Here is a 24079-nt window from a genome sequence, read left to right on the forward strand (position 1 = left end):
TACGAAGAACTGTTAAGAGATGAGTGATAATAGCTCCTCCAAATATAATTATATTCACACCAATTTTTGCGGACTAAACATCCTATCTGCTTTTAAGTGGATAATGTTGAAGTTCTGCTACTCAGGATAGCATTGGCCTACCCAAAGGGAAACTGATTCACAGAAGTAATCATTTTAAATTTGCAAATTAACTGTTTTGCAGCACGACAGGAATCATTTGAGAGCACATGATATTTATAGGCTTCAACATGCTATGAGCATCATTAAGTACCATATCATGCACTTCAGCGACACTCCAGGTGCCTCAGAGGAGGCTTTAATTGTACACCTCTTTGGAGGAAAGAGGTGTACAATTAAATAATGACATTGATGGGTTAGTTAATTCCCACATGGCATATTAATGGTACACACCATGAGATAGTTTTTTTTTCAGTTTTCAGCTTTACTCATGGTAGTCATACTGTCTGCCAATAGAGGAGTAATAATCATTTATTACCCCATTTTAAAGGGACAAGATAAACTTAATTCAAACAGCGTTGACGGATAAAAAAAGAAATTAAAATACCTTTACCAATCACAATTAGTTCACCTTCTTACTTAATATAAAAATATACTATTTATTCCTATCCTAATGTAATAGTAAAAGGCAATTGCTTAACAATATTAAGACAGTGACATACTAATGATTTGAAACTCTGACTTGAAAAGAAAAATCATTTCTAGTAGTGATCCCAAATAGTATTTCTTTCTACTTTGTACAAATTTACATTAATAGCTTTCGACAAAGAAATCAATTACAATAGCAGAATGTAATAATGTGAAATTTTGTCCATGGCTATTCTCACTAAGTAAAATTAAAACGGTAACTGAATGATGAGGGGAAAATCTTTGACTGAGAGCAAAATTTATTTTACAAGTTGCAACGGGGAGGAATTAAGAGCATGTCTAATTGGTCTGAGGAAATACTTGGAAAAAGAATTAACATTCACTATTCATCAATACGTGGAAATTGTTCTCATGACTGCAATCGGGAACCTGTGTAATCGATTGTTAAACATATAATGAAGTATACACCGCATCGTCAACCGTCGTTCATTAAAAAAGTAGAATAACTCTAATTCATACAGACGTCTTTAATCGATGACCTTAATATAAGCTCCTTCACTCCCAAGCTCAAGATTGACCCACCAGCGTGATTATTCACCTTTAAGGTTAGATGAAAAGCACCTCTTGAAACATTATAAAGCACAGAGCCCGTGTCTACTAATTCACATGAAGTATTCTAACTAACAACTAAGGGCATGAAATTAGGTGTGGGAACTCATGGGATTATATTTTTATCAATGGAGTTGGTTCTAGAACGTCTCGAAAATAAAATTGTCGCACAAAAAATTCCATTTTTGATATTCCATCTCACTTTTAATTTTATAGATCAGCATCATTATTAAAATCAACTCACCTTGAATCATCATCTTCTTTACCTTCAGCTGGCGAGCCTTTCACGGATTTTTCGGAGGCCATGGAGTCGGCTTTAAATTCTTCTTTGGGCTCTACTGTCGAACCCTCTTCTGCTGGTATCGGTTCTCCAGTTGCTGTATTACTACCTCCCAACCAACTCGTCATCTGGCTTTTCACGCTAGCAAACATCTCTAACTTGCTAGTTTTCGTAGGGCTGAAGGAAAGATTCACGGATTGATATGATTAAGTACCACATGAAAAAAGCAAACCACGAGTAAATTTAATGGACAAAAAAATAATTACAAATTTATGAAACCTAAGAATTCATGAAATGTCAGTTCATACGCGAATATGAATGCAATAAAATTGAGCGTAATCGCGTTAGTTGCAGATAATACTGATGCGCCAAAAATCAATATGTTGGTCCTACCTTTCTTTTTTATTATCTGCAGGGGGTATACTTGTTTCTCCCGTTTCCTGAACAGGGGAAGACACCTTTTCGTCTTCTGGTTTCGGTGGCACTTCTCCTCCTTCTGGTTTTTTAGCCCCCATCCAACTACTCATATGACTCGTAATTCCACTAAACATATCCATTTTCGCTTCTTTCGTGTCACGAAATGGTAAATTAATATCCACTAGTGATGCGAAAATACCTGCATAATCAACCTTCAACAACCTCGGTTTATCTGCAATGAGAAAACAGCTCCCGAATTGATCCTAGTCTGCTTCTGACGACAGTAGCGAGACGTCGATCGAAGATTTTAAGATTACTTGATGATGGCCAATATTTCCGCTAGGTGGCTCTAGTGTTACAGCGCATTGTTGCGCATCAGATTGCGCACTAAGTTCGTAAAGAAATGCAAATGAAGGAATTTTAAGAAAATCCGAGGAAAATCATCAATTTAAAATTTTCCTGTTCTTTATTATTACCCACATATAAAATCTGCTATGGCTCTCAATGGGATTACTCGAAATATCACTTGCAGTTTTTTTAATGTAACCCCACTTTCCGTGAGATTACAAGGTAATTTATTTATTTTTAAAAGCTATTATATATCAGGTGAATACAATTTTTTCATTATATATATGCGTCAGGTTGATCAAAACCCTATTTAATAATGTTTAGGTATGAAGTTTCTCTCAACTCTGGATGTGGCGAGCGCCCAAGAAAAGCCTAAAGAGTCTGAAGAAATCCGGAAACCCGTTGCTCCAGCATCATATAGATTTATTTATCCAGAATTTTTGCCTGATCCCAAAATCGAATGGCGTAACTTAATAAGGGAGAAATTAGAAAGGAAGGATATGCTCATGCGTAGGGCGCAAATTGACATCCCTGAATTCTATGTTGGTATGAACGAAATTGGAGAATAAGTTGGAACGCTTATATTCTTTATTGCCTCATTTAACTCATTTCATTTTCATTACCAGGATCGATATTGGCTGTCTCTACTGCTGATCCACATGCACAATCAAAAACCAATCGATTTGTTGGGATCTGCATTGAACGTGCCGGTTGTGGCTTGCGTGCATCCTTCATTTTACGTAATGTTATTGACAACCAAGGTATGTAACATTTTCCTCGTAGCACTAGTTGAGTTACTACTTTTGTGGCTTATTTATTTGGATTATATTCTTTGCACTCATTGATGTTCATGAAGCGACCCTCTATGTCGGTGACGTCTCGTCGGTCTTGATCCAACAGATACACCTTCGAGGTATCCAATTATCGAGGGATGTGCAGGGGTTTTCTATCAGTATAATTACTATCGTTCTTATGTTAATCCTGAGGAATTATTCTTGAAAAATTTGCCCACCATCCCTCGAAAGTGAGCTCTCATATTCAATATTTTCAGCATACATTGGGAGGCCGGCAATTATGTATTTATTCGTAAAATCAGTCGTTAAATCACCTTGAGAAGATTGTTACTGTAGATTGACCATTATTTGAAGTGAAAATTCCAAGTAGACCTTTGGAAAAATGGATTTTTTTTGTGATTAGCCATCAAGTTAATTTGACTTAGTGATATTGACGAGTCCATTCAGATTTACTGTCGGCTATCAATTCCCTGTGTTGGATGTAATGTTGAAATCCTTCAAACGTTGAAATTTATGTTAAAGGAAATATATTTATCCAATGTAAAATATGCATTCTGTTACAAGTTTATTGGAAGTTTTGAACTAGGAAAACGTAAAAATAAAAGCAGGAATTTACTAATAAAAAATCAAAGACATTGGTCATTTATTTAGTGCAGCCATGAGAGGAAGATTTATGGATGGAATACTCTAGTCTCAAGGGAAGAGCTGGACCTTGACCACTGTCTGTTTCAATTTGCCTTTGAAGGATATCAACAAACATTAAAGCATAGAATTTAGTTTAATTTAACTGTATATTCCTCATCAGAAAATAGCTTTCATTTAGAAACAGAAAAACCTCAAGTGAATCTGATTGACCAAGTAGTAATTTATCTGTCCCTACTCATTTATGGAAAATGTGCCCGAAGTTTTTGCAATTTTTTGATTCTCACTGATGCTGTGCAGCATCATCAGCTGGTAGCAGAGCTTCTTTTCTACCCTCATCAGGTGCTAAGAGCATAAGTTTGTAATATTCTGTCATAATAAAATGCAAAGATATAATGTCCATTGTGGAATTTTTCCAATAATTAAATGGAACCTGGTTTACATGTGATGTAAATAGTAATTGCAACTTTGAAGTGATCCTCAGATGGCATAAATGTATGGTGACACCCCCCCCCCCCCCCCTCCCGCCCTTGCGGGGTATTATGTAAATGTGATGGCATTCACTTTTTATATCCATTGTGAAAGCGACCAGTAATCACAAGGGGTGAGTCTGCAGGTTAGAAATAGTACCCCAAGACTATTTAACACCGTTATTTTACCTGGTGTCACATCTTCTGTATGTATGCTAGCATGGCAAGAAACACATGAACCCTGTTGGAACTGAAACTGAGAAGTACTCTTTGAGCCTATAATTCACTTCCCAATCATTGGTGATGTGATAGAAATTCACTTGCTTAAGAGATTAGGACTTCTGAAGAAATTCATATGCATTTGGTTAACTGTTGATAACATAGATGATTGTTTTTTACATTGAAATATCTGTACTTTATGGATGGGTTATGATGGAACCCAACTTCTGACTGTAGATCATTCTTCAGTCTACCATTTACAATCCTACTAAAATCACTCTAACAACCAATCAATAATAGATAATTCTACATTTTATGGAATCAAATCATTAATCAATGTCCCATGCAGCTTTTAGGAATTTCCATCGCATAGGTTGGCTTGTTAGACAACAGTTTTGCCCCCAGTCCTGGAGGCATCTTTAGGTCGAGGTGATCTTCCTTGCAAATTGGTCGCTATGTATAGGAGTCATTGATTGGAAATTCCCGGAAGCAGCATGAAACATTTATCAGATAAATATTGTCGAAGCCTTAAGATAAAATCATTATTCCTCCCATAATGATGACCTATTATTTTCTGATCACCCCACTGGAATCTCAGAATTTTCATCTACTGTCCACATGAGTCACTCCTTACCAGCTAATAGATATGCACTCTTTGAGAGTATTCAATCTCAATGAAGAAGCTCATTTTAAGCTGCATCCTTAAACTTAATCCCTTAACTAATTTATTCATACTGCTTTGTCATAATATACTCCTTTTTCATGTCAAATTCTTACATTGTTTCCTTCTGATATTCCCTATCTGGAGAATCTGCTGGGACAGTTTCCTCCTCTTTCAGCTATGTTTGATGGTTCCACTCGTCCATTCATGGTGCATGCATCGAAACAGCATTCTTATTACTTCCTCACCATCTTTCTCCTATTTTTACTGTAAACACTCCTCAAGAAAGCACCCACCAAGATGTAGAAATACATCCACTAGTTGAATAATTTTATTATTTATGTATTTGTCCTAATAGTCATTCAGTTTATACCTCACGAAAGTTATCAAGGGTTTCCCATAATTCTCCTTGGCTTTCACTGTGCAATATGCATTTTCGGCTTATAAAAGGATGGGTAAATTTATATCTGCCTCATTCCTACCTCCTTGTGGGTTACAACTTTATCCAGCCATCCCATGGACTATGGCATTGTGGTGGTGTAAGGATGAGCATATCCTGATGACCTCTAGGACTGTGCTGGTGGGAGGAATGATAATTAATCCTGGTGGGGTCACCCATTCCAAATAGAGCAAACGGTAGAAGCTAAACAGGAGTTAGTCTACTTGTATTTTTTTTAGTTTTGTCAGAGAAATGAGTTAACAATAACACATTTCAAAAACCACAATAGATCTAAGAAATACGTCAAAAATGAAAGCAGGGAGATAACCGTAAGATTAAATCAAGTGAGTTCAACGGATGATTGAGACAAATGTGGAGAGGAATGGAAAAACAAAACTGGAACGGAAAAACTGAAGAGGCTCAGGCATGGTAGGTTTCAAGGGAAAAAGGAGAAATTCAAAGATGGCAAGAATAGTGGATACTGGGCACTTCACCTGGTAACAGGATAATAAATACAGTGGTATAGGGAGAATGTTAGATAAACAAGGTAGGAGTAAGCAATTAGGTAAGTATGTTGGACAGAATGAAGTGAGTTTGAAGGTATAAGGAGTTAAAGAATGATTTTAGAAATCCAGTGTAGGCCTTTCCTTGTCTTATGCAAATATGTATTACACTTTTGAACACCATGCTTTATTTCAAACTAGCCACTCATGAACTCATCCATCTGTTATACTTAATGTAGCATTTTCATGCATTGATTTCAGTCCCTGCTTATTCAATCTACGTTCCTTCAAAAACATCCCTAACTTTCCTCTATTCACTTTGCCATGTACTTTCTTCAAATCAGCAATAAATGCTCTGTCTCACCCATGATTTTCTTGAATATTGGCCGAAGTGCAAATAGATGACCCACACTTCTCCCTACCAGACGTAAAATGACATTCCTCTTTCCAGATTTAGTCTAAGGTTACCTTCTGTACTCTTTTTAATCAATACTCTACTGCACAAAATTCCCAATCCATGTATTCAATAAAAGAAAATTTTTTGGGGAATCAAAAAGAGGATTTCCTTGCTGAGAGATTGCCAATAGTTGGGATGTGCTTGCTCTTCCTGTTGTAAATTGAAAATATCAAATATGTCATTACTTTTCCAAAGAAACTGCAGGAGATGCCGCAACAGTAACTTTTAACGGAGTCATCCGCTAATGTGCACTTCAATGCAACAATTTCAGAGTTTATAAATCATTCGCCTCGGCGAATGATTTTTAAACTCTGAAATTGTTTCATTGATGTCATTACTTTCCAATTGTTCCCGGCTCAACTTTGTGGAAGTTCATGTTTATTAAATGAAGAATACAATGTATCTTTCCACTATCCTTTATTTACGTACAACTAGTTTCAACGCTCAAGGGTCATCATCAGGTACAAATTAATCAAGTCGCAGTCCATTTATATACCATTCATGAGGGAGAGGAGGGGTGGGTGAGAGAGGGGGTTGGTTGAGATTGGTGTTGATGGGGAGGGGGGTGTTAAGCATCAGGAAAGGTGATTGGTGGGTTCACAGTGGGTGAGTTGAAGTATGGTGAGGCATGCCTGTCATGCAATCATATTTACATGACTAAGAAGCTCCTGAAGTGTTTTACCCATCTCAGGCTCTCCTTGACCAGGTCAGGTATACAGTGTGATGAGGTTCAAGCAGTTTTAGGTCATTGTCCATCTAAAAGTATTCAGACACTGCCACAGTACTAAAGTTGAGACCTACTCCACAAAATGGAGACTACACAGAAAACATGAAGTAAATATGCGCATTTTGTATTCAATAACTTACAGGGTAAAAAATTTTGAGATTTTCATTTGACTCTCCATTGAACATCCAATGAGAGAGCCAAGTATAGGTCTTTCAAAAATAGTCACAAAGTAGTCTTCTGAATTGAACCCATACTTGATAAACATAACAGTTTTAGGTTTAACTTTGCGGAATTCCTTCATTATGAGGGTAAAAATAAACTTAGCATTTCCACCAAAAAGATTTTAATATTTCAAAGACTCCAATATCTTTCCGCACCAACCCTACCCCCACCAAGGCAGTGATGATCATAGACTGTCCCTTAATAAAGGTAAAAGCATTGTAGACAAACACCCCCCCTAATTAAATGTAGAACACAATGTGGTTGTTTTTTTCCGCTGCTATTTCTAGGAATGGTGGAGTGTTACATTGTGTTTTTCATTTCATGATCACTTAATTAATATTAACTTTCTCAAGTTTGAGCCAGTAACCTTCCAATACATAGCCTCCCCCTCCCCTAGACCACTAATAGGCTGCTGCACCTAAACTCAACTTACCCTCTCTCCCTTACTCACCCTACATTACCCCCTCTCCTCTCCCTTACTCCCATCTGGGAGCCAGACTATATAAGTTAAAAAAATGTTGATGTATGTTACCTTATGATGATGCGCAGCGTCAGAACCATGGTCGTGAAATATTAAAATCTTTTTGGTGGAAATGTTAAGTTTATTTTTACCATCATAAGCCCATACTTCTTGATTTCCGTTAGGATCTTCCATCATTATGCACATACCCCTCTTAAATCACATTTTCATCTGATAATGCCTATAATTATATTGTTTTAATTATTGATTAACTGTGGTGTTCTTTCCTGATAAATAAGCCTACTGTTGAAAAAAGGAAATGGGAAAATATTGCTGGCAAGAAATGTAGTAGGTTACCATTTAACTGGTAATTAATGCTTATTGTCTTTTATTCTTTAGGCATTGAAATTAAATATGATGTGTATGACCCTAAAATCAATAAAATTGAAGTTTTGAGATTGGAAAAACGGCTTGACGACCATCTAAGGTATCTTCGTGATGCACCTCCAGAATTCAGCACTTTTCCATTAGATATGGAGGCAGAGGTTCTTCCTGAAAGTGAATCAGTGCCAATCAACAGTATTAAGGTATGGTTAAAATATTTTTTATGTGAAAAACTAAACTCAATTCTAAGTATCTAGACAGTTAAACCCTCTTCAGTTGTCCGTACATTTAGAATCGAATTGATAAGTTTAATCAGGGTATTTCATTAAAACTAGTGGTAACACAGTAGGTAATCACTTCATGTATGTTTTGCTTAATCTTAGAAGCTTCATTACACTAAAGGTCATCACATGAGACCAAAATATTCAACCAACAGTTAATAATTTGACAATGCTGCTTCATGAAATGCCCAGGTGAAAACATTAATAAAAATGGGCTAAGCCTCTTAGCCAAAGGGAGTCTTCAGAATTTGCAATTGCAAAAGTGACTTCACATTACTGAAATTTCAATTACAAACCAAACACAAGATCATGTTCCAGTCATTCTGTCTTGGTTCAATTGGTCAAACAAACCTTTTATCCATTTTTCTTAATTTTTTAATCAAAACAGCACTAATCTGTATCATACATTTAATCAGGATTTAATTGTCAGTGCCTGGTACATTTTTGGTTTGTTTTAGCTGGTCCTTATGCAGCTTGAAATAATTTAGAATTGCTCTGTTTATCAACATTCTTATACTCTCTTATCCTGTGTTTTTCATGAAAATGTTTGTCTGGAAGTATTAAAAAATATAAAGATGTGTGATAAAGAACATTGTGGTAAAATAAGCTTTGAGGAAATATGTATGAAAGTGTATTTATGACATTTCGTTTTTTTACTGTTTTATGAGAATTCCAAATTGCTATTACTAGGTTCCCTTGAAACCAAGGCCATGGCTGGAACGATGGGAGAGAGCAGATCTTAAAGGCATTCAACCATTAGATCTGCCCGAGCGATTCTTCAAGCGTGCTGAGGAACTGGCCACGCCATGGGAGAAATATGACTTAGTTAAGCAGTATAGGTAAGCCTGGATGTAGGAATTTCTTTATGTTCCCCTCCTCTACTTAGAAGTTAGTTTTCATTCATAATATCATTTTTCATTAAAAATATCATAAATTCATTTTTACATTTGACATAAATATGGGAGTTCCTGTGCACATTTAGAGTTTAAGGTTTAACAATGTAGCAATGCTAGTATTTTAGTAGACATTACATTAAAAGTGAAAACCACTAAGGGGAAACATAGTCCATGAACAATATAGTTCTGCTACTCAAAGGTTTACCATGAAAGATGTATAAAATCAAGTGAAATCTGGAAAGGAAGGTTAAAATTGTAGGTCCTCTCCGAGGACAAAGACACTTGCATTATTTTTTTAAGCTTCCAGTGTATTAAAACTGATATATTGCCAAGACATTGGTATATGAACTACATTTAGAGCTACAAAAGGGATTGACCATTGTATGTGTTCTTTATTTCATATAATCAAACGTACAGTACAATTAGTGGCCTGGTACAATTTGCCCTATGTTTGATCTCAGTAATATTTTAAGAAGCCAGCAGGTATGGAAATGCAATATTGTTTCATGTGTTGATTCATTGTTCTCTCTTCGACAGAAATACTATACCAGAAGAAGATCAACAAGAAATATATGCTGAAGTATACTCAGAACTGCATCAACTTGAAATTGCACGCCGAAAGATGAAGAGAAAGAAAGTATTTATCAAGCCAAAGAAAATGGGTTAGTTGTTTATTGAGTGGGTAATTTCAACCATTTTTTAGGAATTGATAATTTTGTAAGAAATATGTATATCCCAATGTTCATGTGTGCTATGATGTGACTATTTGTTGACTAGCACATTGAGGACACAAAAATTGAGTAAATCTCCATGAAATGCCATTTGTATATTTCTGTGATCGCTGTGAATAAATTGTGATCGACTTTTTTTTATCTTTTGTAATTCTTTATTTGATGTTTCTGCCATGAAATCATTAAAAGTTATCTCAAAAACAACACTTTGGATATCTTTGTGTCTTTTGGAGTGGTTTCCTCCATTTAGATGGTCATTTTGAGGATACATGGTACACCTCTACTTATTATCTGGTCTAGCTGCAAGGCCATTACTGGATTTTTTTTTTAAGGTTCAAACTCAAATTTGGGGACATACACCTTCAGGTTAGCTTAATACATCCCTAACCAATTGGGGGACCCAGCGACTGCATGTATTGTAATAATGAGCATTTATAATCAATTACTTGTAATGATTATTAACGTCACTTTAACTTAAAAAGCTCAAGTATTAATATTAATTAATACAAATATTATTTTCACCAGAAATATTTTAGATAAGAATCCTTTGAGTAGGCATTTGGTTACCTTGTCTTTAATATTACAAGAAGGGGCATGTGTGTCCTAGTCAAGGCTGCATGGTTGTATTAAAATCCATGCAATATTATTTTACTACCACCTTTAAATAATCATGGACTGGGCATAACTTCAATTACTCTGTAGCCATTATATTGAAATCCCATGTTTCAATTTGAAAAAATTACTACAGACGAACCTCTCCTGACCCTTGAATTACATGTGTAAGTGGGACTGGCAACAAAATTATGCCAACCCTTGGACAGTCTACTCTTTCAGGGTATCTTCCCAACATGATGTTCACATGTAGGAGGATCATTAGGCAAATAACTGATTTTCTTCATTATCCTTTCCTCTTGAACAAAGAACCACCAAAGAGAGTTCCATCCTGATCTTTTATCCATGCGATTGGCTCTAATCGAGAGAAAATTTTCTTAACCAAGGCCACTCATGTCTCTAAGGACTCTCATTGTATTCATGCCCATTCTGTATTGCATTGTGACCAGATTCTGGGTTCCTTCATAGGCAGTAGTTTGCTTGATTAAAGATGGTTTAGAGAATTTCTATCTTCAACTGGAATATGGACTCCAAGGGAAGTAAACCAGTATCCCAATCATCAGCCAGAATTAAAGTCAGATTACTAGGAGAGAACCAGCTTGACTTTTCAATTAAATACTTCTCTCTTTCAAATCTCCATTGATGAAGTTAACATTTATGATATCAAACATTTATTACATACACATGTACAACTTGCTTAACATGAGCAGCTCCTGTTTACACTTGCCTCTCCCTCTGTTTTGAAATCTATCTTGTTCCTTTACTGCCACCCCCCTCTGAAATAATTTGTCCATTGCAACAATTTCAAAGAATAAAATCATTTGACTTGACTGCGATTTGAACCCGGATCCCTCAATGTCCTGCCGACTGCTTCAGCCAGTTAAGCTACAGAGGCATCCCTTTACACTCCAAAATTTTGGGGGGTTTTAAGGGTCCAAATTTATTGACAAGGCATCTCTTGAAGTTCTTTGACCTTGTTCACTGTGTAAAATGAGTCCATGAAATAAATTAAAACCTCCTCAGAAGGATATCTGAAGAAAAATGCTTGAATCAACTCAATGGTCAATCCAGAAACAGCAATCCTTACCTTTTTGCCCTTATCTTTAAGAATAATACGATTCCCTTAGCTTTAGCCTTAGCCCTCCACCAAAAAAATAGTTAGCACACCAAACAAGACAATTTGTAAATACCTGGGGGCAGACATCTCAATTAGGACCAAAATATACTCGATTCAGTAATTTACCAAGAAGGGTAACATGATGACAAAAGACTATTACCATTTCTACACTACTACCATGATTATATAATGTCACAGTATGCAACCATTGAGATTTGCCATGCCACTTTCATCACCAATTTTCAAGGAAATACCTCACATGATGGAATATCAGGGCAAACTGGCAGTTCCTCGTGCAATGGAGCTCTATGTATATGCATGTTTACCGATGGACTTAGGAAATCTAAATTTCTAAGATGTCAGCATTGTTTTCTTTGTGAGGACTGTGGCAACAAAAATGTCACCAGATTTTTCCTGGTTCCAGGAAACACTTAAAACACTTCCAATATAACTGCTGAATGATAATGTGGATCCACAGAAGAATTTATGATTCTGAATAGCATTTTAATGAGTATTGTCAACAATCCATCAAATATCACAGAAGAGCAAGATAATGCATTTGACATAAGCATTATATAAGCTAAACTGACAAGCATGATGAAAACAGAAACAATTTGGGCAATTATGCTCATTAGTCCACAGTTGAGAACATAAACAACAGGCTTAAAGAAATAAAAAGGTGGGAATTAACAATGGTTTTAACAGAGAAAATGCTGCCACGAGGTATACTTTCTCCAAGATTAAAGTTTTAGGAAGCTTCACAAATAAGAAATAAAAAACTCTTATAATTTACCTTTGGTTTTCCACAGGACACCAAGGTTTAAAGATTAGGTTTGCACATGCACACATTTACAGAAATAAAATGATTGACTATACAGTTTTATAAAGTGAAATATAGGATAGTTTATTTTTATGTAAAATATAAATTATGATGATTCCCTGCAGGTGAAGGGCTGTATCTGTCCTGGATCTTGTAATATATTACATATTTATATTTCAAAACAACAAAACATTATACACCAGTCTCCAAGCATACTGCAACATTGTGGTTCAGTGAAGCTTTCATGTTCAAAACTTGGTAATGTATGTACAATCAACTGAAGCAGAAAGATTGACTCACACAACACAATATTTCAGGATGACCATTTTTTTTAATGAGAAGATGGGAAAATGTACAAACACTTTCAAATTTATGTAGTATATATGAAGTTTTGAAAAGTTGCTAAAACCAAACGTAAGTCATTTTACTTTGTAATATATTTATTTAATAACAAGAACTTTCATTTCATAAGTTACAGGATATAGCTGAAATACAAATGTGCTCACATTCCTAACAGTAGAAAGGTAAAAAACAGATTTGTGTGTGGTTCAAAAATATTGTGATCACATCTTATTGCTATAGCTTCGTCTTAAAATTTATCTCAGATCATTTGGAATGGATAAGCAAATTAGGCTAATGTAAACAAAAGACTCCGGTTTCAACTGGAAATACATACAGCACTGAATAAAATTGTATGCAAATTCATTTCTTCCACTTTTGAAGATTACAAACATCAGTTGATTAATGTTAAATGTTTTTAACTATGTACAAATAATATCCATAGAATGATTTCAGGCTGTTCACATTTCCTTTGCGATAATGCAGCTTCAAAACATGGAGAGTGCCCTTTCAAGCACTAGTCTGTGCTTTCCTTCTCTTCACTTGATTTTTCCTAAAGAATTATACATAAAATGAAAATGAGAAATATCACATGATATATGGAAACCTTGGGTATCATAAAAGACAAACTGGATGGAAAATGAACAGTAATGAAGTTATAAAAAGGAATGCATTCAGTAAATTCATTTTCTGAAAATTCAGTCTCATGATATTTTAAATAATGAACCCCTTTGTTATTACAGTGAAGAGTGTCCTTTCATGTTACTCAGAGAATTTCACCAGAATCTTGCAATGTCATAAAATGCTTTGATGGGAGTATAATCCAATTTCATTACACTACATTAATCGTATGAGCATGTAAGAGCAATAATTCAGGGTAACTGAGTTTGTTCCACGATAGAAACTAACGCATGAGTACTTCCAGACTAAACACAAATGTGAAAGACAAATGATGAGCAGCAAAGTATGCACTCAAATTGATAGTATTTTAGCCCAAACCAATCAATTAACAATATTTTTCTTTATCATTACTAGTGAGTTAAACCAATATTCTTAGCTTTTCATAGTTTATTTGAATTATATCTAAGGGTACAGCAGATCTCAAGGTGTGCTCCCTTTAGAACAACACATTAGCATTTCATCAGTCTTAACCTTCATTTCAAGGATTTTTCACATAGCAGAGGCAAGTATTCTTTTCATGGAATTATTCATGAATGCATCTTTAAAATTAAATAATTAGATTTCCACGGAGTGTTAATGAAAGCACTCTACACTCACTGAATACTTAAAGTAAATTGTTATTAACTCTGACAGAATTTCTTGCATGCATCAGCTTCAAGGTATATTATACTAAAACTAAGCCTTAGCAAAACATATTTTCATGACACACCCATTTTTATGAATTATCAACATAATTTCAAGAAAGGTTTAAGGATAGAGATAAATTTTTTGCTCAAATTAAGTCTTAATTCAACTGAAGTTAAACAAAGTAGTTGAATGAAAGAAAGCTAAATTTCACTTCAAAGAGTGTATTTGATGATGTTGAAATATGTAATACTTGTCCCTGATTTGAGTATGAATTTAATGATTATAGTATAATGTGCCCCGTGGGAATTAATTTATTTCCTGAACAATAAATAGATCATGTAACAATGAAGATGGTTATTAGGTAAATTCAAAATAAAGTACGTATGGGAAAGACATATGAAGTCTTTAAAATATAATAGCATTTAAAAAAAGGCCTCACACACCAATATTTCATTGTAAAGAAAAAAGATGGAGTAAAACCTTTGAATACATTTTTTCAAGTACCAATTATACAAATGTAAAAAGAAAGTTTACATAGCATTGAGCTTGGGTGAGACAATTATTCTAAAAGCTTATTTACTATTACACAAATTAAATACATCACAGGACTACATTGTAATAATAGCATACACCATTAACTCATTTGTACAAATGTGCAATCAATGCAATTAAAAAAGTCATTACTCTTGCAGTTTTTAGTTAAAACTTCTCTAATAGAAACAAATGGGTATTGATTATATTTCAAAAGGTCTACTATCATTAATTCTTCATTTAAGTCTTTTTTCCCACAGGTAATTACCAATTTCCAAAGCATGAAACGTCTCAAGGGAACATAACTGACTCAAACTTATAATTTAGAAAGATATGAAAAAAGCAATATTTTTGTTCTTGCTTAGAATTCATACCATTGCTCCACTAGATGCCATACTGCCGTTCATTTCCCTCAGAATTAAAATTCAAAAGCTTATTTCCCTGTGCAGTTCCCTAAATTACTGTCACATCTTGCAGAATGTTCAAGTTATATAATTTATACTATATTTTCAATGTCTTTCAACCTTTTCTAAATCAGTGCATCACAATCAACACACACACCACTGAACTCAAGTCAGTCAACTCTATCATTTTATTTGCAGTGATTTTATAAAACTGCTCCTGCCAGAAAAATATAACAGTTGGACAGTTCAGATTCATGCCCAAGCTTATTTCTCTGATGATCACTATAAAATTTACACCATCCTGGCCAATTTACCAAGAAACTCTCATAAATTATGCGGTATACAGAATAACTTGAAAACTTAACGAGAGATTAACAAAACTGGAAAATATATAATATACTGAACCATTAACTCCAAAAAGACCATACATGCAATTAACTACAAAGGAAACCAATCCAGACAGTAAAAAACTTGGGTGCTACACTTAATCAGGGTACGTACATTCAATGTGACACTAACCCAAGAACTAAACCTAGAAATATAAAATTTCTCAAATTCACAATGAACTTCTAAGTGTCTAACATTGCACCAGGTATCTAAGAATAGGAAAAATTTGAGTTCAAGTACCTCCATGGACTCAGCCAACTCCTCTGCATAGGATTTGTTCACCTCTTTGACCATCTGAATTCGATGCAGTATTTTGCTTAACGCATCAGGTCCCAAAGCCGTGCTTGAGTACCAAACAGGACTGTCCGGAACACATGCTCTTTCTGGCAGCAAGTAGAAGAGGTCTCCCACCTTTTTTAAAGGGTCTGGACTGTATGGAGTAATTGAAGAATTTTAACTTAATAGTAATTTTATAGTAATAATAATTTTCTTGGTTACAGAAGCATTACAAAAACTTCAAGATATGCAGAGGAAGTTCTTCAAACATCTATAAATACCCATTTTCCTTTATACCAACTGGCTTAATGCCACAGCCCTTCTTTATGAATAAAAATGATTACATAAAAGCCATGAACTCAATTTAATTAAAAACCTTTTTAGAGGTTCATTTTGTGTATCAATAGCAAATTTCCTGAATATTTTCTATTGTATGATGATGTCTCTTTGCTTTCTAAAACCTACAGAAGGGCAGTTAAATTCCATGACACTTTTTCGCATTGCAATTGTGGCTGGCATTCCTCATACTACAATTAACCATCTTGGTCTTTGTGTAGATAAGTAATTCTAGAATGCACAAATTTATTACCATCACTTTTTGTTCCCTTATGCATTAAGAGTTCACAATGATCATTTCATCTCGCATAGACTCAAATTTTTATGAATTGTTCTGTAGTCAGAGGACAGTACCATGTCATGGCCATTACCCCACACAAATATTATTGAGCAACCTGCACACAAGGAGAGAGCAAAATGCAAACAGAGGAAGTTAATCATTTAGCATATAGCCTTGAAAGTCCTAAAACAATAGACAGTCTTGGATAGCATGCTACAAAAAGTGGATATATACACATAGCACATCAGTTTGGAAACAACATGAAAACCAAAGAGTTTGACGTACTTGACATCTTTACCTACATCTTTCAAAAAATTGCTGATGATAAAAGCAAACAAAACAGCTTGCTCATCCCCTGTCTTCTCATTAATGAGAAATGGAGTTTCCTCAATGAACAACTGGTATGTATAAGCATGGTGGCATATATTGCTGATGTATAAGCTCATTAGATCAGCAACTTGCATAGGATGGGTTGAATGTACAAACACCACTTTCCAGTGAGCATATGCTGATGAGATATAGTGGTTATATATGGTGTAATTTCTATCAGATTTACTTTGTGGAAATAATACATAATTCAAAAGAATACACTTTGTACTTCCAAAAAAATATAGAGTTATAGACGATCTAGGTTTCAATGTGTAACATCGTCATCATCAGGTACACACACAGGAAATGCATTTAACATATACCCTTGGTGAATGGGGTAGGAGTTGTTGACAATGATGGCTATCATTCTTTATAATTACTGGTTATATAGTTTTAAATGCCATATATCTATTCAATGACGCAGAATAATTACAGAGCAAATAATGATTCCTACATGCATATTGTGGAATGAAATATGGATTAGAATTAAACGATTATATACAATATGTTTTTGATTAGGATGTACTAACAATAAGTTAAAGAGATATTCAGGACAGAAATCTTACCATTTTGATAAATAAAATTCATAATGTTTGACTGGACAGCGAATTGGTATTGAATCATTTTCTTCCTGCTCATAAACCTTCCTCGGTGTATTATTTTCATCTGAAAATAGAATGGATGAATTACTATCTACTTTAAAATCATGACTCTATCTTAAAAAAATAATTTTCACAACAAGAATATGAAATCAAAGAAGTTACTACACAAGTACTCACCATTTACTTTATCTGGATGGATAAGACGTAAGAGTGATGAATTGGCTTCTGCATAAGCACCAGCATGTCTTGAACGTGGCTTTTTCCAAACTTTGATGACATTTGCAAAGGTCAGTTTAGAATGATCTTCCACAGTCTGTAGAACATGTGAGAAGAGTACCAAGCTTAAGTATTTAGCAATCCTTTTGAAATAATAAAATAAATATGATGCGCTTGAATTGCAAAAAATGATAATGAATGAAACACACACAACTTTCAATGAGAAAGCCTAATCTCCCACCAACAAATACTCACTTTTTTACAAATCAATACATAGTAGGATCTGTGTAGGATAACACAAACTTTTATTTTTCACTCATTTATACCTTGATGGATAACAAATGGTATCGCAAATATTTAAAGGAAGAATTTTTTAGTTGAATGGAATCCCATCATAAATAGCAATGATTTGGGACTATTTATAATGTCGAATCTAAACTTCAATAGAAGTGATGGCTCTACAAATGTATGCATCTTTTACTTGTTTTGCTATAAATAGCATTTTGATCATGTCAAGAGTATTATCTTCATTGTAAATTTGCATGAATTAGCAATATACCAAAAAAATTACTTTGGCAACATTCACCAACAGGTTGACTTTTCTAACACACACAACACTTGACTGTTATTCCAAAATGCTTGCGATGAGCATGTTACCTCTTCACATGTCCCAATTATTTTTTCCATGTCTAATTATTTATCCTGCTGAAAATTATGAAAATAATTTCTTAGGCCACTGTTTCAAAGTAGATCAACTTTTTTTAAAAATAAGGTAAATTGTTTTAAATTTGTGACATTGTATTCTTCTATCATTTGATTCAAATGCTTACTTACTGCAGATTTCTATGCAACCATTAATACGAACAGCACTTAATGTGCAACAGTGTATTAGGACAAAATGACAGTATGATTGCAAAGTCATATGAGGATTTTTTTATTTCGTGAAAACAGTGGGGATTATCATTTTAATCTTTTTTCCCAATCATTCTCCATCATTTCAGGTTTTCTGCCCAATTCAAGGTCTATTTTCCCCTATCTTAACAGATTCTCCCATTCCAAGTTTTCAGAAATAATGAGATTGCTTAATTCCCTCTGCTACATTTAGCGACTTAATAATGCATTATACTACTCACCCACAAATGGAAATATTTGGTGTTGAAAAATACAAGGGTGGAGAGGAGAACATAAGGCGAGTGTGCACCCAACTGTCGACTTTCCCACAGATGCTCCTCTTCGACTCGTGTTTCAATGAGCTCTGAGGAGAACGATTTAATAACAATAATTATCATCCATGAGAAAATATGCATAATGCTTCAAGTAAAATTATAGAACATTTGTATTAAACCAGGGCCCAAAAGTACTGCTTAAAATTTGTGCACTATGAAAGGCAACAAATACATACAACTACTGGTGCAAAGGAAATTTCAATACATAGTATATAAATGTGCCAGAAAGTTAAATATATGTAATATGAAAGGATAAAGGTTTGAATACACATTTAATGAATTCAGTTTCTATAGAGCGAATTTCGCACCAATCCTCCAGATTTTATTTTGGAGTCTGCATAGTAACATTTTTTATGGTTTATAGTAAAATTAAGAAAAAAGAAAAAAATGGAATTTAATTTAGAAACCCCCAACATATAATGTAGTTTTAGCAAGCTCATATTCAGAAATACATGTCTATATTAATTCCTTTGTCGGAGACTCAAAACTAAAAATTATTTATGTGAATTTTCTAGAGTTAAAAATAAAAACTATTCATTTCTATTTTTACAAAATCTGTACTACTACCCTATATCAAACAATTAAATGAGAACATTGATTCGCAACGGAGGTATATCACCTTCCATACATGCACAATATCATAATAAGGTGATCAATGTTATGCAATTACAAAATTTACTGATTTTTCCAGGTTTACCCAAAAAATTCCTTCCAAAACTACAGCGATAAAAATGAAATACAAATACTATTGTTTTTACTGGGTTTATGTACCATATTGTTCTGCCAGTCAAATGTGCGGCATAGACCATAGTCATAAAGATACCAGAAAATATTATAAGAAAAAAAAATACTTCAATGAAATACAGCAGTCAAACCCAAATAAAATTTAAAAAAAAAGACACTGAAACACTAAATACACAGCTCTACATGTAAAGCAGCTAATAATTACAAATAATCACTCATAAACTCATTCACACTCAAGTAGCACTTGATTACAAGTAGCTTCTTATGTTTGGTTTTTAAACCAATTTACAGTTGGTTCATTTTGAATAATCATTGTAGATAGTTGAAGGTAAAATAAACTTAACATTTCCATCAAAAAGATTTTAATATTTCACGGCCATGGTTTCGATGCTGCACATCATCATGAGGTAACATACATCAACATTTTTTCAACTTATATAGTCTGGCTCCAAGAGGGGAGTAAGGGAGAGGAGAGGGGGTAAGTTGAGTTTAGGTGCAGCAGCCTATTAGTGGTCTAGGGGAGGGGGAGGCTATGTATTGGAAGGTTACTGGCTCAAATTAGTGAAAGTTTATATTAATTAAGTGACCATTAAATAAAAAGCACAATGTAACACTCCACCGTTCCTAGAAATAGCAGCAGAAAAAAACAAACACATTGTGTTCTACATTTAATTAGGGGGGGTTTGTCTACAATGCTTTTACCTTAATTAAGGGACGGTCGATGATCATCACTACCTTGGTGGAGGTAGGGTTGGTACGGAAAAATATTGTGAGTCTTTTAAGAATTTTAGGAGGGGGAACGGGAAGGATATAATGTTTCATTGACCACCTCAAACCTGTCAGACTGAAGGGATTGCCTAATTTCCAACTCCTCCAAAGCATTCAACCTGCGGTCTTTCATTTCAGTGAGAAGAATGACTGTTGTGAAGTTAATGGCATGATTTTTATCTAAGAGGTGTTTGGCGATTTGAGATCTGTCGCCTTTCTTTGTGAATAATGAATGGTGTCCTTTGATCCTAGTATCCAATGTCCATCCTGTCTGTCCAATATAGATGGCGTTGCAGTCGGCACAATTGAGTTTATAAACCCCGCTTTGTTGCGTTATGTCAATTGTGTCTTTGGGTGAACCTAATATGTTTTTTAAAGTATGTGTGTTGTAAAAGGCTGGGTTGATTTTGTTTTTGGAGAGTATTTGTTGTATCCTGAGTGAAATGTAACCAAGAAATGGAATTCTCCACCATCAGTGCTTGTTAAGTTTAGAAGTGTGGTACATGGATTTCTGGGCTATCTGTGTTTGTTTTCTGCTGTACATGCTGTCAATCATTATTTCCCTGTAACCGTTGTTGACTGCAATTTGTTTCATTAATGGTTTCTGGCATAACTTTATGGAACCAATTCATTATAAATAAATGAAAGGACTAACTTTGTAGTTCCACACGAAAGTTTTCGTGTGGAACTACAAAGTTAGTCCTTTCATTTATTTGCAATTTGTTTAATAATATGGAGTTCCTCTTGTTTGTTGTGCGGTGACATTGGGATATTGCATACACTGTGTAACATGGAATGAAAGGAAAGTTTTTGTGAATGGTGATGCTTGGATGTGGAGTGGATAATTTGGTTGGAGTAACACTTTTTTCTGTAAATATATATGAACTCCCCTCTTGGAGCTAACCAAATAAATTGAAAAAAATGTTGATTTATGTTACCTGATGATGATGCGCAGCATCAAAACCACTGCTTTGAAATATTAATTCTTTATGGTGGAAATGTTAAATTTCTTTTTACCCTCACAATGAAGGAATTCCACGAAGTTAAACCTAACCCTATGTTTACAATCGATAGTGGCAAAAACTGGGTTTTACTTATGATGTAAAAGATTTATCAGTCATTAAATGTTCCTTTCATTGTTTCCTGAAAATGAAATGTCTTGTTTTAAAATTATTTCAAATGATTTTGGCAGAAATAACAAAAAATATGGACCAGGAATCTCTCAGAACATAAAACAGCTTCCAAAAATAATCTTTATTAACCCCTTACTTAAGATTAAAATATGTAACGTTAAAATAAATTTTTGCTAGTAAAAATTTAAAATTTCAATGAATATTGATGATACCTAGCATATCCACCAGATTATTATTATTAACTATGTTAATGTAATAATGCTCATCAGCTACACAGGGTTAGTCTCTCAAAACCTAATTATTTTTTGAAAATTTCTTCATTCAGTACATAAATTATTATTTGACTTGCATTTACAAATAATTTCTTTAAATCCCTTGGAAAAATCTACTAATTACCACAAAATTCTCGGGTTCCATATTTCTGGCCACCATCACCACGGAGACCTCATAGTACTCAATAGAACCAAGGCACAACAAAATATTAGAAGCCAACTTACTGGTCTCTTTTGTCAAAGGTGGAAATGTGGTAGCAACTTGATCTAAGCATTCCGTAAATTTCTCAAAGTAAAGATCTGTGAAGATGTTATCAATACGCCCATTCTCCATTAGGTAATGTTGAATTCCTAAAATGAAAACACAGCAAAATAAAAGATTGCATATTTCATTATTTGCTTTGCTCATGTTCTAGATTACACATACATTATAACACTTCAAAAACCATCACAAGGGTAGGTGGCAGGGTGTGTAAGGCACTTTAAAATCATGTGAAAATAGGAGATATGTTTTTTATGTAAGTTTTTTTCCTCTTTTTGTAGAATGGCCATGAATTGTGCAATTGTGACATAACTTTTGAATGCATTGCCTCTTAAGTGTTGGAGAGTCTTCATTAATGATCTCAAATAGCCCTTTACAGTTCACAGTTATGATAATTGTTTCATATTTTGGACTTTTCAATATTATTATTATTAATAACAGAAGCCAACTTGCAATATTCTACTTTGGCATTTGGATTGGAATAAATCCCAGGCAAGCTGAAAATATATTCTCACTTTGTTTCCTTCGTTAATATAGTCTATATGGATAATGGCTGTAACATAACTGGAAAAAATCAGTGGGTGAGACATCGCTATATGGTGAGATAGACAACACAAGTGTAAATAGTATGAGGGGAAATAGAATTTTTGATATATTTGTAAGAGAGATATACCTTGCATGCCCTCATTGGATAAATGGTACCACAAACTGGAATCTTACATGCAAATAATGAATCTAAAGATTGAGATTGATCGGTAAATTTGCCCAGCTATCTCCCAATTATGATCGATTTCTTGATTTATATTCCCTTTGCACTTGAGTTAAAAATTACATGCCCGCAAAATAGGCATAACAATTTGAGGGTAAATCTTTTGCACAGAAATTGGAGTCTGTAAAAAGACTTGAATCATAAGAGAACATAAACATCTGAATTCATTTCAAAGGGTATTTAAAGAGACTTGGGCTGAAAATGCTGATGGCAACATGATTATATACAACAACCCCAAAAGACAAAATGTTACCAGGCTTTTAACAATACATGTGAAGACAATCCATTAAAAGTAACTATAAACTTAAGCAGAACAAAATAATTACATTCTTGAAATTTAAAAAAATGTATATACATCTATACTCTTTGCCTGACTACATAAAATATGAATGAGAATAAATTGTTGCAGTCAAATGACATAACATAACACGGTAAAGAAGAGATACAAATTTGAACCTACCTAAACAAAAATAAAAGATGGTATCCGGAGCATACATTCCACCCCCTGGTTTACGTACTTCTTTGACAAATAGGCACAATGCATAATTCAACTCTTCTAGAGTCATCTGCAAGAGTTCGGTCTTGAAAAGTTTTAATCTCCTCGAATTGGAGGTCACCTTACTCAACTCTGAATTCTTCTGCTGTACCCATACTTGCCATGCGCTTACACCAAGAGTAGCCTAAAATGACAATAAGTGCCATTAGTGACAAAGAAGAACACTCACGTACACACTTGTTCAACGTGTGCCACGCACTAGAGCTATGACATAAAATGTGGACCTTGCCAATGAAATCATAACAACACGGCACTTAGAAGCCATTAATATACTACAGCATAACCTTTCATTTACAATATTAAGCAGAGACATAAGCAAAAAAAAAGTGTGAACTCCAGAAAATGTGAGTGTAGTTCAATAAACGGTGATAATTTTTTCACGCAATTTACCATCCAAAAATTTAATTTTATGCTATGCTGTTAACTTAACGTGTAATGAATAAGATGCCACAGTTTCAATGATTCCACTCCAGTGCTGTATCAGTGGAAGTTGGCAAAAGTTGACACATGCTCAGTTCACATTAATAGTAGCAATGGAGGTATCCTGCGATGCTGCACTGAAAGTTTGCTTTCACCTAAACAAATTGTCAACCAAAGCTTAAGCAA

The 24079-nt window shown here is 34.4% G+C and overlaps 3 protein-coding genes across 6 annotated transcripts in view; 1 reads left to right on the forward strand and 2 right to left on the reverse strand.

The window, feature by feature from the left end:
• The window catches only part of Sap47 (Synapse-associated protein 47kD), a 52773-nt gene extending 50559 nt beyond the window's left edge, over positions 1-2214 (reverse strand). For all 4 annotated transcript variants that reach the window (XM_071589548.1, XM_071589556.1, XM_071589539.1 and 1 more), the window contains exons 1-2: positions 1889-2214; positions 1460-1672 (exon numbers count right to left, since the gene is read on the reverse strand). In XM_071589548.1, the coding sequence (XP_071445649.1) occupies positions 1460-1672; positions 1889-2052 (377 nt within the window). In that variant the 5' untranslated portion in view covers positions 2053-2214. The remainder of the gene's footprint in view (positions 1-1459; positions 1673-1888) is intronic.
• A 71-nt stretch (positions 2215-2285) lies between these two features.
• Positions 2286-10350, forward strand: mRpL19 (mitochondrial ribosomal protein L19). Its single transcript, XM_071589574.1, has 6 exons — positions 2286-2482; positions 2585-2806; positions 2887-3021; positions 8254-8441; positions 9210-9358; positions 9953-10350. Exons 1-6 carry the CDS (start codon positions 2407-2409, stop codon positions 10080-10082), a joined length of 900 nt encoding a protein of 299 aa, XP_071445675.1. The 5' UTR covers positions 2286-2406; the 3' UTR covers positions 10083-10350.
• A 2023-nt stretch (positions 10351-12373) lies between these two features.
• woc (without children) overlaps positions 12374-24079 on the reverse strand; it is a 78600-nt gene continuing 66894 nt past the window's right edge. The window contains exons 16-22 of the mRNA XM_071589518.1: positions 23378-23597; positions 22112-22237; positions 18877-18998; positions 17705-17840; positions 17492-17591; positions 15905-16094; positions 12374-13587 (exon numbers count right to left, since the gene is read on the reverse strand). Of these exons, the coding sequence (XP_071445619.1) occupies positions 13552-13587; positions 15905-16094; positions 17492-17591; positions 17705-17840; positions 18877-18998; positions 22112-22237; positions 23378-23597 (930 nt within the window). The 3' untranslated portion in view covers positions 12374-13551. The remainder of the gene's footprint in view (positions 13588-15904; positions 16095-17491; positions 17592-17704; positions 17841-18876; positions 18999-22111; positions 22238-23377; positions 23598-24079) is intronic.

This window comes from Hetaerina americana, unplaced genomic scaffold (genome assembly GCF_022747635.1).
Source record: "Hetaerina americana unplaced genomic scaffold, ioHetAmer1.1.p SCAF_1, whole genome shotgun sequence".
Lineage (NCBI taxonomy): Eukaryota > Metazoa > Arthropoda > Insecta > Odonata > Calopterygidae > Hetaerina > Hetaerina americana.